The 18032-nt window shown below is 37.0% G+C and overlaps 2 protein-coding genes and 1 non-coding gene across 3 annotated transcripts; all 3 read left to right on the top strand.

Annotated features, from left to right (window-relative positions):
• The first annotated feature begins 1521 nt into the window (after positions 1-1521).
• On the top strand, positions 1522-8299 carry LOC104898700 (probable E3 ubiquitin-protein ligase LOG2). Its single transcript, XM_010685803.4, has 3 exons — positions 1522-2443; positions 7157-7652; positions 7896-8299. Exons 1-3 carry the CDS (start codon positions 1932-1934, stop codon positions 8022-8024), a joined length of 1137 nt encoding a protein of 378 aa, XP_010684105.1. The 5' UTR covers positions 1522-1931; the 3' UTR covers positions 8025-8299.
• A 4913-nt stretch (positions 8300-13212) lies between these two features.
• LOC104898702 (uncharacterized) lies at positions 13213-15444 on the top strand. The gene is made up of 2 exons (XM_048633782.2): positions 13213-13603; positions 13798-15444. The coding sequence occupies exons 1-2, from the start codon at positions 13478-13480 to the stop codon at positions 15235-15237; spliced, it is 1566 nt and encodes a 521-aa protein (XP_048489739.1). The 5' UTR covers positions 13213-13477; the 3' UTR covers positions 15238-15444.
• Positions 15445-17925: 2481 nt separating this feature from the next.
• LOC125492144 (small nucleolar RNA R71) lies at positions 17926-18032 on the top strand. Its single transcript, XR_007268589.1, has one exon. It is a non-coding gene; the product is annotated as a small nucleolar RNA R71 (small nucleolar RNA).

An 18032-nucleotide genomic window follows, 5' to 3' on the forward strand; every position in this document is an offset into this window, starting at 1 on the left:
TCACAGCTACCATGTTTAATAGGAAAATCTTGCCAACGAATTTGTGTCCTCACCGTAATTCGCAACCTGAAACTATCAACCACCTGTTTTTTAATTGCCCAAACTCCCAAAATATTTGGCATCTTGCGGAGGTTAATTCTTGGTGCGCACCACCAATGTCCTTCCCCTCCACCTTAGACTTCTTGTAGGATTTCAAGGGTCATCATACCTTGCCGAAGTGCATTTTTATTTTATGGAGCATTTGGAAAGAGAGAAATTATGTCATTTTCAACAATGAAAATTGGTGCCCACAACATATCGTTCATCGAGCCAAATTTGCTCATGAAGAATAGAAGTGCCGCTTACAAGTGGATATTTGTCAGGCTATTGGATCTCCTGTTAGAGGAGCACTACCCCCTTCCTCTCAGTCCCTCTCTTGGCTACTCTTATAGCTTGGGATCCTCCACCTCATTCATTCTACAAATTAAACTTTGATGGTTCTGTCCGTGGTTTGGACGCAGCTGCTGGTGTCATCATCCGTAATCATGAAGGTCATCTTCTTCACGCCAAAGTTTTCAATCTTGGCCACACTTCGGTTCTTATTGCCAAAGCCACTGCGTTGCGACAAGATATCAAGCTAGCTTTGCATTCGGGTCTTCACAACATCATCATTGAAGGGGATAACCTCTTGGTCATCAACGCCAATAATAATATTTGCTATACTCCGTGGAAGATTGCTAATATTATTGCTATATTAAGCTCATGCTCAATCATTTTGCCTCTTACGAAGTCAGACATGTGTTCAGGGAAGCAAATCGCGCTGCTGATTGGATAACCAATATAGGGCACCTAGTAGTATCTAATTTTGATATTTCTTCTTGTAATAACTCTTCTCTTGCTTCCATTCTTGTATTCGACACATTAGGTATTCCCCTCGCGAGGAGGTTCGCCTAATGTTCTTTTCTTACCTTTTTAAAAAAAATTTAAATCTACCCAAAACCTTTCCCACCTACCCAATTTCTCTCTCCTACAATTTTGAATGTTTCTTTTACATTTTCCAAAAACCAAACATTCTTTGATTGTACTTATTTCTTGCTTTTTGCAATATTTTCTTGGCACTCGTCCAAAGAAAAGTGTAACAATTGAAAAATATAAAGTAAGTTATTTTTATCATCTTTTCAACATTTTTCACTCTTATCTTACTTTTAAGATGCATTCTCTTCACCTTAAAAAATTTTAAATTTCGGATCTAACCAAGTCTAATAAAGTGTGAAAATATAAAAAGTGAAATCAAATGTAAAAATATCCAATTAAATAAGTTTAGATAAAAAAAAATACATCCTAAGTTTTTTTTTTTTACTTTATTTTGGTTGAAATGGAAAAACAAACGTCCATATCAAATACAAAACGGAAAGAATATCTATTGCAAAACTTTGTTGTCCATTTGGCAATTTGGCAAATCTCAGTTACATTAATCCACAAAGTGATAACGATATAAATAGGCAAACCTATCATTCCAGGTAATCCCCATTCCACAATTGTGTTAAACAGAAATACCACACCAACAAACTGTTCATTCTCTTGCCTTTTTCCCCTCCACCGAGAAAAAAAAGATCTCCAAATGAGAATCTTATTACTTATTAGTAGTAGAAATTATTAAATTTTCTTCCCTAAAAATCATCACAAAAGCAACCCACTCCACCATCAACCGCATTCCTATTCCCATTTCCCATCAACAACACCAACAATCTCTATTATAAATTTATAATGCGTTTACCCCTCCACTTCTCCTCTCTCTTTTCTTCTTGTCCGATCACACTTATACTCTTCTTACGCAATCCCACAGATTCCTCTTTCTCTTTTTCTCTCTCCTCCTTCCAATCTCATACTTTCAACTTCTAGGGTTCTACGCTTCTACGCTTCTAGGGTTAAATTAAAATTCGACAATCAAAATGGGTAACACAGGTAGCAGCGGTGGCGGTGGTGGTGGAGGTAATCGGCGGCGACAAGGAAGTCGTCGTAATCATGCAGCACCAGCACCTCCACCTCCACCTGCGGCGCCTCCTTTACAGGCGGCGCCGCAAGCGGATATTGCACCCAATCGGTATGTATTTGCTGCGGCGACACCGTATCCTTCTACAGGTTACTACCAGTACCACCCGCCAGCGCCAGGGTACTACCCACCGCCACCACCACCACCACCGAATTCTGCTATACCGATGCCGTTGCCGGCACCGTATGATCATCATCACCAGGGTCATCATCATGCTAATTGGACTGCTGGGAGGTACCATTATGGACCTGTCATGCCGCCTCCTGCTACGCCTTTTGTGGAGCATCAGAAGGCTGTTACTATTAGGAATGATGTTAATTTGAAGAAGGAGACTTTGAGGATTGAGCCTGATGAGGAGAATCCTGGCAAATTTCTTGTTGCCTTCACTTTTGATGCCACTGTTGCTGGAAGGTATTATATCTAGATACTTATTATTTTGTTTCATTGATTCTGCAAGTGATTTATGATTTTTTTTAAGGTGTCGTGGAATTTTAGCTCACGTAGTGAAAGATGGGTTTGCTTTTGTTGCTTTTGTCGTGTTTGATGTTTTAATTATCATATAATTCTGCATTTGCTGTGAAATAAAAGTTAGGTACTACAAAAAACTAAGGTAATTACAGGAGCTCACTAAAAAAAAGTAGTGGTGTTTTCTTGACAGGAATTTTTTTTGCAATTACGAGCCTGTTGTCACTTATTGTGACATTTTCATTTCCATCTAAGGGGATGTCTCACTTATTGAGAAACGGAGGAAGTATACAATAAAGTTTTTGCATGTACTTCTATTGAATTTTGATTTATTGTATGTAAATAGTTGTAGATAATAGGTCTAATCTTTATTTGCATTACGGAAAAGAGTGTAGTTCTCGAATAAGAGATAGAAATGCTTTTGGGTCCTGATTTAGGTAACTAAAATTTAGCCAAATAGCGATGCTTGTGCAATATCACACTTTTTCTGCTTTATTTCCAATTTTCGGTTATTGAAAACCTTGTTTTGAATTTGAGAGGTTATGTAGAAGTGGTAGTGAGCTGCTCCCATTTGAGTTTTGGCAAATCAATAGGTGCAAACGGTTATATCTAAGAATGGCAGTTGAGGCTTTCTGCTCTTTTTGAAGGAATTTGTGATTTGATGGGAGTTTGCGGCAACTTTTAGGGATTTGCTATGACAAAATTAGAGATTATGCATGGGTTGGTGGTAAGTTCGGTTGGAGATCACAGTAATGGGTAGAAAATGATGGAGGAGATTGTAACTGCTATCGATTTTGTATTTGGCAGTAGTTAGACCGAATCAAGAAATTTATGTTACTCACATGTATTTTTCTGTTGGCTGAAACTTTGGAGCGTTTAGGTCAGTCAGGTTGAGCTGCTTAGCTATCTATTACGCATTCTAATCATGCACCTCAATCAGCTCCATCACTATGATGAACACATAAGAAGTATGTACATTTTTAAATGATGCTAGGGATTAGACTCTCCGACTCTTTTTGTTGCTTATGTTATTATCTCTTTAACAGAAGCATTCCTTAGTAGCTGTTCCAGATCATTCAAATTTCGTCTTTGGTTCCCTGAATATAGTAATTCTTTTGAGTTCTCTGCATTCTATATTTTGGAAATTCTTAGTTTTAGTGTAAGTATCCGAAATATAGGCAGTAGTACTTGCTTGGACTTGTGGATTGATTTCTCAAATAGAAAATCCTTTGAATCAGCTGAATGACAATGGTAGCATCAACTTGACGCTTCTTCTTTTGCTATCGATTGCTTCTTGTTCTTCTGTAATTTATACATGTTTATGCTCTGTTGTACATTCTTTTTTTGTAAAAAAAAATTACCTATCCGTCAAATGTAAGGTCATTATCATACTATGTTGGCTGTTATTACTCAAGGAAAAAAAAAAAATCACGGATGTTACCGCGTTTGCGTTGTTGCGGAAGCAACTTGTAACGGATGAATAGAGCGGATTAATATGTTCTAACCTTATTTGCGTTGATTTAGTTTATGGAGCATTATTATAACATAATATAATCAAACCTATTAGAATATCATGTTTCACTCAACTATATAATTAACTCATAAAATATTTTTGGCCAATGTTTGAAAAGAACGGATGTAACTGCGACATAAGCGTTATCTTACACGCCGAGTTCTCGTTGCGGAACGGGTAACGCTGCGAGGCGTATGTGATTATTATGCAGAACAACAAATCCAAAATCCGTACAAGAACGGCCGTTCTGTAACGGAACGGGAGAGTTCTAATTCCATGTTATTACTATTGTGGTTGCTATCATCAAAATCACCATCTGTTGGTAGGGTTCCTCCAATTGTTGTCACTTTTTGCATTGCCTTTCCTTTGTAACCAAATATTAAAACAAAAGAATTGCGTGGTGGTCTATGTTAAATGACTTGATTCTGGTTCATAGGACCAACTGACCAAGCTTGGACACATTGGAATTTTAAAGATATAAAATCTCCCAAATGCTGCCTGTTTGGGTTTAATATTGGATTGTCGTGGTCGTGTTACATTGATACTTCACAAGCAGTCATATAGATAAGTCTCATTTGTTTGCTTGTAAGAAGCTGTTCATCTGCTTGCACCAAAGTGATTTGCATTATTAAAACTTTTGACACCGTCCGCTCACTTCCCTGCGTGAAGTAATGACACTTGAGACTTGTGCATTAGCGTCTCTATCATACATTGTAAACACTTGGGTCTCTGTTATAATATTTTTTGATATTTCAACTGCCAGCTTAAAATCGGATTGCTTAGGCCGCAAGTTGCATCTTTCGAATGCAGTAGTGTTTAAATATAAACATCTTACATCTTCCATATTTCCATTAAATAACTCATTAGAAAGTTAAGGACAGCCTATCATACTTGGACACGACATTTTGGTTGGCATACCCGTGTCGGTACAACGTGACACGGATATGGGTATGGAATACGAGTCGGATACTTAGGGTTACACTTGGATACGGCAAAAGTAAAAGGAGAGGGAAACCCTAGATGTATAATTGAAGGGATGATCCATAATAACACGATACCAAATGTTGCGGCTTTTACACGTGCGGCAAAGGCGAACCTAACACCATTGTCTATGGCTCTATGCACCTGCTGGTTGTTTTCTCCGGTGAGGGCAATTATATTAGAGCTTCTACAGTCGAAGAACCTGCATGTTTCTTTTTTCTTCTCTCCTTCCGGTCGTTTTTTTTCTCTCTTCTCCTTTTTTTTTCCCTCTTCCTCTCTCATGTGACTACTGCGTGAAGATGCGGTTGGCATCATTAATTCTTTATCTTTTTGTTCTTTGTTGCTCTCTTTTGTAGGGATATAAACTTAGCACGAGGGCACGAGGGCACGAGGGCACAAGGGATTTTGACCTAGTCTTGTTACAAACTGGGCCTGCTATATTAGAATTAGAGTAGTACTAATTTAACGCACTCAATTATATCCATTGAAAATAAAAAACCCAGGCAACTATTTTAGGGAATTAGCTGACACATATATATAGAATACAAGTATTAATGTTTGATGAATTTATAAATGTTTTATCCCCGTACCCTTATCCAACATTAGAATGGTGTATCCGTATTCTAAAATTTTAAAATTACCGAATCGGACACTCGCATCGGTACCTGTTTCTGATACTCGTACCTGTGCCCAAGTAACATAGAGGACAGCTGCTAAGAACGAAAAACTAGAAACATACGAGTAAGTGCACTTCAAATTTTGGCAATATTGATAAACATTGCTTATATATTAAACTTAAATGCACATGCTGTGATAATGGCTTGACTTTTTATTCATCTGCTGTTTGCTTTGGTCCCATTCACTCCCTTTAGCATCGTCCCTGGCCCACGGCCCCTGTAATGCAGAACTACGGAAAAATTATGGAAAGTTAAGAAAAGTTCTTGTGAAATGCCGAGAATAACCGTAGTTTCATCCATGATTAGGCTGTAGACGTGCTCACAGAAAAAGAAAATAGGAATCAGTTTCAGCAATGTATTGGCTTCCTGTAGTTATTCGACCTTATTATTAGCAGTATTCTCATCAAAAAATATGATGTTGAAGCTCTATTTATAATTAAGCAATATATGTATTGAAGTTTTGACTAGAGAAAGTTGTTCAACATATTCTAGACATGAGCTGAGTGATACTTTGCTGAAAGTAGTAGTGTATTTGTTATTGTCGGCATCAAGTGTGTATGGGCTAGGGTTACGAAGACCATAAATGAGCGTTGCAAAGGATTAAAAGGCAATATTGCTTTGGACTTCGTGTCCTAGAATTCTATCTAGATGCCACTGAATAAGATCTTTTGCTAAACTTGAATTCTGATGGTAATGGTGATGGGTGCAATTAATGATGAAGGTAGCTTTGCTTTGTCATTTCAAAGTGAACTTGCCACATATATAGTCTTTCTAATCTTAATACATCGAAGCCATATGTTTCTATGTAGATCAGTCATTTTTTTTACCCCTTCGGATGATCTCCACGAAGATTTTGTTGTGGGAGAGTGGCTTATTGTTTAGCAAGGGATATTTTGCTCTCAAAAGTTGTTATGCATTCTGCCGTTTGCTGGGTTTTAGAGCTCCAGATATTCACATCCTTTTCCCTTGCATTCGGCAATATTTCTCTATATCTATTATCTATTGATCATCTATATGGAACAAGGTCTGAAGTGTTGAGATTCCAAGCTCGCATTTCTATGAAGAATGTGAACCTTTGTGTTTCATTTCCTTTCCCTGTTTAGTAGTCCAAAACCAGGCAGCTGCCCATCATTATACTGTAGTTTTCAAGAAGGGAGTCTTGTTTATAAGCATTGTATACCTGATTGAACCCACCCTTTTACATCTGTTGTGGACATTTTGTACTCTAGCTAACTGAACTAGTCATGCAGGGGACTCAGAAAGTGAAGTCAGACTTCTTGCCCATATGACATATGTCATGTTGGTGGCATCTGCAGGATAGGGGTGCAAATGTTGCCATATTTTTCAGATGCTGCTACATGATATTTAAGTTTCGTAATTTTTATTTTTATTTTTTCTTGTAACAAACCATAGTATGCACTTCTCTTAATGTTTGGTATTCCGATAATAGCACTGACAGTGTTCCATATCTTTCATACTTGGCAACAGCATAACTATAATATTCTTTGCAAAGGAAGGTGAGGATTGCAAGCTAACACCGTCGAAAGAAAGCATACTCCCTCCAGTGACTGTGCACTTTGAGCAAGGCCTGGGCCAAAAGTTTAGACAACCTTCCGGATCTGGGATCGACTTTTCTATGTTTGAGGAGGCTGAATTGATTCGGGAAGGCGATGTAGATATATTTCCTCTCGCAATAAAGGCTGATGCATGCCCAGCTAATCAGACAGGTACAGACGGGGAACCTATTCCAGGCAGCACAAACTCACAAATAACTCAAGTAGTATTTGATAAAGACAAAGGGGAATATAAGGTTAAGGTGCTTAAGCAAATACTGTGGGTTAATGGAATGAGGTATGAGCTGCAGGAAATCTATGGAATAGGGAACTCAGTTGAAAGTGACTTTGATGGCAATGACCCCGGAAAAGAATGTGTTATCTGCTTGTCGGAACCCAGAGACACAACAGTTCTCCCATGCCGACACATGGTAATTCTCAAACAGCCCCCCCCCCCCCCCGATCTAAACAGTGCCTGAGCTACTGGAGACCATTACAAGAAACTTTCTGATTCGTAATGCATTCTTCTGTCAGGCTGATGGCAATCATAAATTTTCTTCACAAACTTATCCTTAATTTTATGAACTTGGTGTCGGATATTATTTTTGGCCAGTTGGCCTTCGGACTAGTTATGCCAATCTGAGTAATACTTGTTATCATTTTTCTTTGTGCAGTGTATGTGTAGTGGATGTGCTAAAGTTTTGAGGTTTCAGACAAATCGTTGCCCCATATGCCGGCAACCAGTTGAGAAGCTTCTGGAGATAAAAGTCAATAATGGAAATGAAGAAGAAGAGAGCAATTGAGTTTGCTCAATGTAAGATTTCTGTGAAGATGATGAGTGTCTGCCACTTTTCTGGAGAAAAAATATATTAATTTTTTCATTTACCCCTAACTGGCAATATTTGTAGCTTAGAGCTCTTTGTTGCTCATCTCCATAGAAAAGCAACAAATAAGAAAAATCTGTGCCTAAAGTGCCGTGTGTAGAAAAATGTACAAGCATCCAGACTTATTATCTTCCGCTTATGTTGGCAAATGTAAGTAATATATATATATATAATATATATTAAGGTTTTTTTTACAGATTAGTGTTTCTCTCTGGTCATCCTGACAACAGTAAGAGGTCAACAGAAATCTAGTATTTTAGGTGAAATATTACTTGCTCAGATCATAAGTGAAATATTTTTATTTTGGACTGTTTTAAAATAAAGAAAACGTTACTTTATTTGATATATATTTCTCTTTCTCATCATAATATGGGTTTTTCTATGTTAAGGTTCTACGTTTTATTGAAAACAAAATTGAGGAAGTATGTTTTTTGGCCTATTCTTAATAACTAATGCTTTGGAGTCTTTTGAAAGATTAACAAGGGTATTTTTGTAGTTTTATGGGTTCTAGGTATCAACCTAAGTTAGGTTGGTGTTAACTTATTCACTTTGATTACAAAGCTAGAAATTTGGTGCTAAGTAAGAGTCAGTTTGGCATTAACTTGACTCGGATTTGGTACTCGATCATTTATTGTTCGAGTCTTCAAGAGACTCCAATACTAGACGCTAATTAAACCTCATTAAATATAAGATTGATAGAACTAAAATTTTAGTCAAATAGTATCGCTTATACCTGTATTTTGAGCTCATTTACATCACTCTCACCCATGATTTTTTTTGCTAATCAAAGCTCATTTACATCACTTTTCACCCATGATTTTTTGCTAATCAAAATTGATTATCGATCATGACAAAGTACAACATTACCCTCATTTTTTTATGTCATAAGCAAGCCATGGTCAATTTTTAATAAGTCATCTTATGAGATATTTGGAAAATATGTCGTGAGATTACTGAGCTAGTAGAATGATAACATGTACTTTTTAGATTTTTTTAATTTAAATTTTAAAATTCCAATATCACAAAAAATCACATAAAAATAAAATTAAATATTGCAATGACTTTAACTTATTGAGCTTTATATGCATGTAGGGATGGACAAGAGTCGAGTCTGGGTTGGGTTTGATCGGATCCTAGACCCAACCCCTAAAAATTTTATTTGCACCCAAATGCGGATTCATACCCTAAGGGTTTGGAAAAACTGGACCAAGTTCTAGACTCTCAAGGTCTACCGGGTTTAAGATTTGAGTCTAGAGTTCAGGCTTATTCTCTTTAATTTTGCCAAATTTTCACATGATTCAAGTTTTTTAACGAAAAATCTTCTAATACTATTCTCGACTCTCGTAATATCAACCAACAATCCGACACTAAAGTGAGCATAATCTACATTAAAGAATTCTAAAGGCACTGTAACTTCAAAAGTAAATCCATACTCTAGAAACTCGACTAATAAAAACTTGAATAGTTGAATGCAAAATAAAACAAACTTTTGTGGTACACAAGTGACTTGTAGTGGAGGATCGTCAATGGTGAAGTTTTTTAGGGAATAGTGAAAATTGTTCTCCTCTCTCTCTCCAGTCGGTTGTGTGAAGTTTTAGCGCTAGGTGAATGTTTAGTTAATTTAACTATTCAGAAATTTTTAGGGATCTGAATTTTTTTTCTTTAAAAACAAAAGGGCAATATATAAAAATAAATAATCTACGATCTAAGGATCGAGTCTAAGTAGGGTCCAGGTCTATAATATTGTGACTCAAACCATAAAATTTTCAAGTGGACCTAAATCCGAATCTTTAGGGTCTCGAAAAGTTGGACCCAATCCTTATATTAGGGTGTGGTCCAATACACATCTCTATTTATATGTAGACATCTATATTATTATACTTTTATTCACCTTTATAAAATTTTCATTTTTCATCTAAATTTCCATACTTGATGAGAAAGAGGGATGATAGAACTTTGTTTTGATCATGAGTGGTACATTTAGTAAACTTGGTCATGAAATATGATTAATTTGTTGAGGATGAGAGAATAAGTCGTACAAAGAGAGGGATAACAAGTTTTTTTTTTGGTTCATGAGTGAATGCTCTCATTAAAACTGAAGTCCTGAAGTAATCAAGTAGGAGTAGCTCGTGTCGATTTTGCAATATGTCGCTTTAGAAGATACGTCGCTTTTGCAAATTGAACTTATCAAGTTAAGCAAACAAGATGCTTCTGCCGACGAAAGAATGGGAATTATGAGGAGACCCCTCTTCAATGTCATATGTTTTTGTCGGTCTGTGAGGCTTGTAATTGTTGGACTTTCACTTCTGTGCAAAGATGGAGAACTATGAGAAGGTCTAGAACTCTTTTGGTTGCCAAAAGAAATTATGGAAGTTTTATTATCAAGAAAGTGTAAAAAACTAAGAGCAACATTGATGATTGAAAAATAAGATCATTTCACTCTTTTTATAATTTTCTCTCTCTAAAAAATTACATTTCACAATCTTTTCCCACTTTCTCCTTAACAATGAACCAAAAAGATTTATCCCAACTACTTTTGCCTATCCAACTACTTTTTTACCCCATCCAATTATTTTTTCTCATTCATCATCCCACCACCATTGTACAATATTTTTATTATTTACTTTTTTAATAATATGAAATATCATTACTAATTGACAAAAAATTAATTAAATAAATACCTATTTAGCGTTTTTAGCATTAACTAAATAAAATGTAGAAAAATATTGTTTATTTTTTGGCAAAAGTGGAAGACATTTCATATAAAATAAACAAAATTATAGAAAATTACTCCCTCCATTTTCTAAAGATTTTCCTTGTTACTGTTGCTACAGATACCAAGGAGGATCCATTTGTGTGGGGTATGGGGTGGGTAGAGATGGCCAACAGTGCGGGCGTATTCAGCTCATCCCACCTCGTGGGCTATGTGGGCTGGACTCGCAAAAAGACCGGTCCAGCCCAACTTGAACTGTGAAATTGGTAGGTGGATCGTGGGCTAGATTTCTTGAGCCTAGCCAACTAAAACTCGCTACTAAAATCGTCCAACCCAGACCACAAAACCGGCCCAGTCCAGTCCATGAACCGGACCAGTCCAGTCCAAGTAAATATTGAACTAAATTCTGTATATTTTAATCAAATTGTATATATTAATCAAATTGCATATATATAAATCAATCAAATTTTATAATAATGAAATTATGTTCATTAGTATTAATATTGTATATATTTTAATTCATTTTAAAGATTTTATGTAACAATAATGAATGATTTAAATGATTAAATAATTTTGAAAAAAAATTATCATGCCGTCCCGCCAGCCTGGTCCAGCCCACTACACCCACGAATCGTCGAACTGCTTCCTGATCCGTGAAAATCGGTAACAGATCGATGTAGGCCAAGCTTTTTCAGCCCGCGGACCAGCCTGCCCAACCCAAGAATTTCACGGTCCAGTCCTGGGCGGTGAAATCTCAGCCCAGCCCGCTACGACCCACGGTCCGACCCGCCCAACCCGTACCAATGGCCATCACTAGGGGTAAGTAAAGTAGGAGAGAGAAAGGAGTCAAGATAAATAAACAAATAAAAAGGGGTTAAAGTAGGAGAAAGAAGGGAGTAAGATTGAACTAATAATATAATGGTGGACCATATGATAGGGACATGAGAGGGGAAAAAGAGAAAAAAAAATTCCAAATAAGGAATAAAGTATAAGAGGGAAGATATTTTGGAAACGCACTTAAATGGAAAGAGAGAAGATCTTTAGAAAACGGATAGAGTAGTAAATAGCTAGAAAAAAAAATTGTCCAAAATATTACAAAATAGGTCTCTATTTGTAGATTTCGGAAAAATAGAGCTATTGGTAATTTTTTTTATTTTTTTTGGCTTTTTTTTTTAAGATATTGCATTGTTAATATTTGTAATTGTATTATTTCTCTGTCTTGTCAGAATTTGACAAATTTAATTTTTCGGCTTTTTTTATTCCGGTCAAAACGCTACGTTTTTACTGGAAGAAAAACAAAAAAAAATAATTTTTGTCAGATCAGGCGGTGGCTCCACTCCCACGCCTCATCATGTTTTCACTCACCTCATGCAATATTTTTTTTCCTAATCACCTTATAATCTTTTTTCCAATCATCATTAAGGGATTTTTTTTTAAAGATCACCTACTTTTTTTTTTTTCACTCATCATTAAAAATGCTCCAAAAAGACTTGTTTGCGTGGCAAAAACATTAGAAAATGATGAAGCTCTACTTCCTACAAACTAGAGAAGTAATGTAATATCAACTTATATGGGAAGTGGCTTCTCTAATAGACAATCATATAGCAATTTTCAATTTTCATGAAAAAAAAAGATAAATAAAAATATTCTTTGGATGTTTTAGTGCTAAAACTAGTACCAATTAGGTTGTGGATACAGTGACTAATCCGACTTTTAGTCAAGAGAGAGGAAAGTCATGTTATTTTGAACTTATTTTTACTAAACTCAACATTATTAAATTTTGTAGACCTTAATTTTACTTACTTTTGCTGAACTAAACTTAAATAAATCTATTAGACTTTATTAGTTCTTATTAGACATTATCTGAACTTATTTAAATATTTTTATTTTCTTTGAAGGATTGAAAATAAGGCAAACAAAACAGTGCCAAAATGAAAAATAGTTTATCCACATGAAAATGGAGGATAATAAATCAAGGATAATAGACTCAAACTCCATAATACACCTATAAACATCACAAAATAAATAAAATTAACACAATAAAGAGCTAAATGACAGTCTTTTGATTCAACTTTAGATATGATTCAATATAAACAGAGATATTACTTATTAATAACTTTAGATGTAATTAAAAACTTAAATTGATTTATATTAATACGGTCTAAGGTTTGAACTAGAATTTTCGATTTGGTCTAAATCCAATCAGTCCAATTATTGAGCTTTAAATCTACTTTTTGAAACCCGGTCCGATTTGATCCGATTTCGAACCAATAAATATTTCGAACCCATAAATACTCCTATGCCCCATCATCCTCGGTGTAATTGGTACAATTGAATTTGACACTTCATGAATCATGAGTTCACGACTCACATTAATTGACGATAACAGATGAGTGATCACAGATGGAACCTTCGTACGTGTACAAACGGCCCAAACGTTATCAAATACTTCCCCCCTTTCTCCTTCTTGCAAGTTGCAAACAACCACCAAAATTATTGTTCGTTTCTCTCACTATCACTTCACCTCCACTCTTCATTTCTCCAACCGTACTCTCACTGCAATTCCTCCATTTTTCAGATCTAAATCCCAAACAAACGTCCAATTATGTAAATTGTACCACCAAAAAACAACAAATGGGTTGATAAAAGAATTTGAAAAATGATGGATTTCACTTGGTATAACCCAATGTCTAGAAGAATTCCAAGGAGTGTTTGGTTAGGGTTCCAAAAATCAATGGGTCTCCTCGTGGGTGGAAACCACACCTCTTCCAGGTTTTGTACTCGCTAGATTTGCTCTTTTTACTACATCTTTTTGTAGATTTTATATTTTCACTCAACTTACGAAGAGAATTAGGCTGTGATACTAATCTTTTTTAAGTACCAAGATCTGAATTTTCAGACCCATATAACTGCTGGAACGACTGAGTGCTGAGAAATTTCTTGTCATTTTACCCAATTTGTGTGTTAAATTGTTGAAATTCGATGAAAATGGTGGGTGGAGTGCAGAAATTTGGGGGTTTTAAGGTAGTGAAATGGCAAGCTTTTAATGGGTCTTTAGCTAGAAGATTGGCCATTCGAACTTTGTTGTTTGCGCTTGTCATTTCCATGTTGCCCCTTTTGCAACTTGTGATTGATGTGGATCCAGCAAAACCCATGTTTTTGAGCTCTGATGCATGTGACTCTGAAATGGGTTATATGGATCCGAATTCGATAGTGGGTTGGGTTCTAAAACCCATTGCTCCGATTGTATTCCCACGCCGGATGTCCGGAATGTGCAAGGACAATGTGAATTTGACTATTGATGTGGTGAGGGAGCTTATGGGGAAGAATTTGCTCAATTATGGAGCAAAAGCCCTTTGTATTGGGCATGGGACAGCATCGGCTGTCTCGGCATTGCGTGAAATGGGGTTTTCGAATGTTGATGAAATTCAGAGGCACCCATTCTTCATGCTTAGGCAAAAGCAAGTTGTTTGTGAACTTAATTTTGGTGACAATTCGTTTGATTTTGTCATTGCAAAGGACCTTAGTAAGGTCTCAGTTCCTGCTGTTCTTGTGAGTGAAGTGGAGCGCATTCTCAGATCCGGTGGCACTGCAGCTATGCTTGTGGGTAGTGCAGGTTCTAATCATGATAGTTTGATTAGGTCTGCTACTATGGTTTCATCCTTTTTGAAACGTTCCAATGTGATTGATGTTGTAAGTTTGGGCAGTTTCACCTTGGTTGCATTTAAGAAGAGAGGTCACAAGTTGGGTTCTTATGAACAGTATCACCTGCCGACAAACTGTCCTTCTATCAAGCGCAACAAACCTATAATGAATAAGGTGGAACCTCTTGTTGACAAGAAGCCAACGTCCAGTGATCACAAAATTGCATATCTACCTAACTTTGTGGGTGTACCCTCTAAGGGGAAGTTGGTTTATATAGACATGGGTGCAAAGGAAACTGCAAAATTTAGCAATAGCAATCGTTTCCTGCCCACCTCATACCCTATCGATTCAAAAAATTTTAGTGTTTACATCGTTGATCATGATGCATTGGTGCTGTCTTCCCATGTTAACAGCCCTGGTGTTACCTTCATTTATCACCCGGGGTTGGGTGAAAGTGTTGCAGAAGAAAAATTAAACTCTTTTAGAGATGAAGAGCCACTTGTTGACGATCAGGAGTTTGATTTCCTTGTTTGGTTCAAGGAAACTGTTGAATTTGCGGATTTTGTGGTCTTGAATATGAATATGGGAAAAGCGAAAATGAAATTTCTATCGGAATTGTTTGAAAGTGGCATAATTTGCTATGTTGATGAGCTGTTCCTGCAATTCTCCGATGCGGACCATGATGATAATGGTGGTATTGGTGATAGCTACATCAACCTCTTTAAGAGCCTCAGGAGCGTGGGTGTGTTTGTCCATCAATGGTGGGGCAATTGAGTCACCTCAAGTTTCAGCAAGCTCGTGTTATTATTTCTTCTTTTAATAAAATACCTCCCAACTCTGGTCCCTTGAGGCATTGTTGCGTGGTAGATCATGTATGATGTTGTTTAAACTAAACCATTATGTTGATCATCGTAATGGATTTCGTGTTTTGTTATCTTTGTAATTTGTAATGGTATTAAGGAGTTTGCTGTTTTTCAGTCACATTCTGAGCTTTCTTGGAGAAGTATCGACTGCCAAATGTAGTTTGTGTCCTAATCTGCAGCAATGTTCCACAGGTCGATAAATCGTTTGGTAAAATATCCAACTTTTGTTAGTTTTCTTTTCTTTTTTTTTTTTTTCTGAAGGGACCCAACAAATGGGATTATATTATATCTTTCAAAGCAATAGCCACGACATCACACGGAATATCATCTACCCATAGACGCTTAACCACTTCTCAAGGTTGGAAATGAGCTAACATATGAGCAACATTATATCCTGAACGTTTTACAAAAGACAAACAAATAAAATCAAAACTACTGACAAGTGCTAAAATGTCCTCAATAATCAAACCAAACTCACTAGAACTCCCTAAATTATTTCTAAGAGAATGAATAACAGTAAGGCTATCACTTTTTACCATAACATTGTTGAACCCCAACTCTTTTGCTATCTTCAAACCATGACAAACGACCTTCGCTTCAGCGATCTTGGTGCCCCATGCCACCTAAATTTGGTACAAGGTACTTGCAGCAAGAACTTCACCATTCACATACCTCCACACCACGCCTAAACCACTCTCAGCTCGCTCACTTTTCCCGCATCGATATTGACCTTAACCGCATCGACACTCGACCTACTCCACACATCCGGGTGAGCAACTGTCTCACCGCTTCCGCGCATAATAGCTCTTGGAACTTCCCACGCCTCCTTGCTTATCTTGAGGGCATATGCTATCGTCTCCCGAGACACCCACTCTTCATTCTCCATTATAGCCCAAACCGTGGTAAAAAAACTCCCCCAACTCTTCCTCTTCCAAATTTTCTAAACATCTAGCCCCCCAATCCCCAATTGATTCCCCCCCTTCCGACCGCCAAATCTCATGCCTACTTAAACTCCACACTTCTCTAGCAAGTCTGCAATCCCGAACAACGTGCAAGCCTGACTCAACATCGAACCCACACGAGATTCGAGAACTGGGAATACGCTTATTCAACTCTTGAGTAGTTGGCAATCAAGGCGTTTGACACCGCACTCCACGCAAAAAGTTTAACACGAGGCAACACTTTTGTATTTCATATTTGCTTCCATAAGTCACTTAAATAAGAGGGGGCAGCATCATGGGAATTATTAGAGTCACCCCAATACAAAGAATCCTCCGGCAAGCGAGGGCTAATAGGAATACTAACCACTCTCTCCATTTCAAAAGGTAAGAGAAGTTGGGACATGAGGTTCCTATTCCAACTCTTACTAATGGGATTAATTAAATTTGCAACCATCGTACCTGGATTTGCATCTTGCGGGGATAACAATTTTTGCGTTTGAGTGCCCGGGATCCATTCATCCTCCCATATTCGAATTTTCTCCCCATCTCTTACACACCATCTCATATCTCTCATAACCACCCACCTAGCCTCCTATATACCTCTCCAAGTGTAACTTGGATTTGTATCCAAATCTGGAGTCATATAATTAGAGTTATGATAATATTTGGCTTTGATGATCTGCTCCAATAAACTCCCCTCATGGATCATAAGACGCCAAGTTTGTTTCCCCAGTAGGGCACAATTAAACAACTTCATATCTCTAAAACACATGCCTCCTTCCCCTTTCGGTTTACATGACTTTTTCCAAGCAAGCCAATCAATCCTTTTTTCGCCATTTTTTTTGCCCCCACTAGAATTGAGCTATCAAGTATCGAATTTCATCACAAAAAGAAGAGGGAAACTTAAACACACTCATTGCGTAGGTAGGAAAAGATTGGGCCACAACCTTTATCATAATCTCCCTGTCAGCTTTTGAAAGAATCATCCCCTTCCATTGCCAGGCTAGAATCATCCCCTTTATCCTAAACAAATAGTAGTCATGGAAGTAGGGTCGAATCCACATGGAACCAATGTTCTTTTCATGATTGTCGATCAAACTTAGATTATATGGAACGAGTGTTGTTGGTAATTATGCTAAACTAGACAATAAGTATATCAAGAATATCAATAATAAAGAAGTCTAAGGCGTATGTTCACCAATGAACAATATTCCAGGATGAAACACAACAATCAATAATGAATAATGAGTTAAACAGGTTGATTTGCTTTCTCGAGTCAAAATGAACCATAGAATGATATTGATAGGCTCTCACAATTTATTAATACCAACTATACCACAATTTTCACACAAGACCTGTAGTACCTAAAGTAGCAACACTTGCGGGAGAGGAAAGTTGCATATTATCTAGCTTATTGCTGATGACATTCATCTGTGCAGCCAATAGTGATATAGAATATCAATCTCATGCTTGCTTCCCTTGTTAGCTAGTCCGTGAGGGTTGCCATATTGAGTGTTGTGGATAACCATCTCCTCGATTAAGTCATGTGCGTCATTAATTTCTAGTTTCATGAATCTCCGTTTGCTGCAGAGTCAAGAATAAGTCTTGAGTTGTTCCCCAAACCATTGTAAAATCCCTGAATTAGGAACCATTTTTGTAGACCATGATGGGGACATTCTCTCTGGAGGTCCTTGAATCTTTTCCAAGCCTCATGTAAATATTCGTCGTTACCTTGAGGGAAATTCGTGATCTGACTACGCAACCT

Source organism: Beta vulgaris, chromosome 7 (assembly GCF_026745355.1).
Source record: "Beta vulgaris subsp. vulgaris cultivar EL10 chromosome 7, EL10.2, whole genome shotgun sequence".
Lineage (NCBI taxonomy): Eukaryota > Viridiplantae > Streptophyta > Magnoliopsida > Caryophyllales > Amaranthaceae > Beta > Beta vulgaris.

Excerpts from the sequence above, each read along its gene's own strand:
- LOC104898702 (XM_048633782.2), top strand. The coding sequence starts at position 13,478 with ATGATGGATTTCACTTGGTATAACCCAATGTCTAGAAGAATTCCAAGG. Across the intron at positions 13,604-13,797 it reads CTTCCAGGTTTTGTACTCGC|TCGATGAAAATGGTGGGTGG; the intron begins TAGATTTGCTCT and ends AATTGTTGAAAT.
- LOC104898700 (XM_010685803.4), top strand. The coding sequence starts at position 1,932 with ATGGGTAACACAGGTAGCAGCGGTGGCGGTGGTGGTGGAGGTAATCGG. Across the intron at positions 2,444-7,156 it reads GATGCCACTGTTGCTGGAAG|CATAACTATAATATTCTTTG; the intron begins GTATTATATCTA and ends ACTTGGCAACAG. Across the intron at positions 7,653-7,895 it reads TTCTCCCATGCCGACACATG|TGTATGTGTAGTGGATGTGC; the intron begins GTAATTCTCAAA and ends TTCTTTGTGCAG.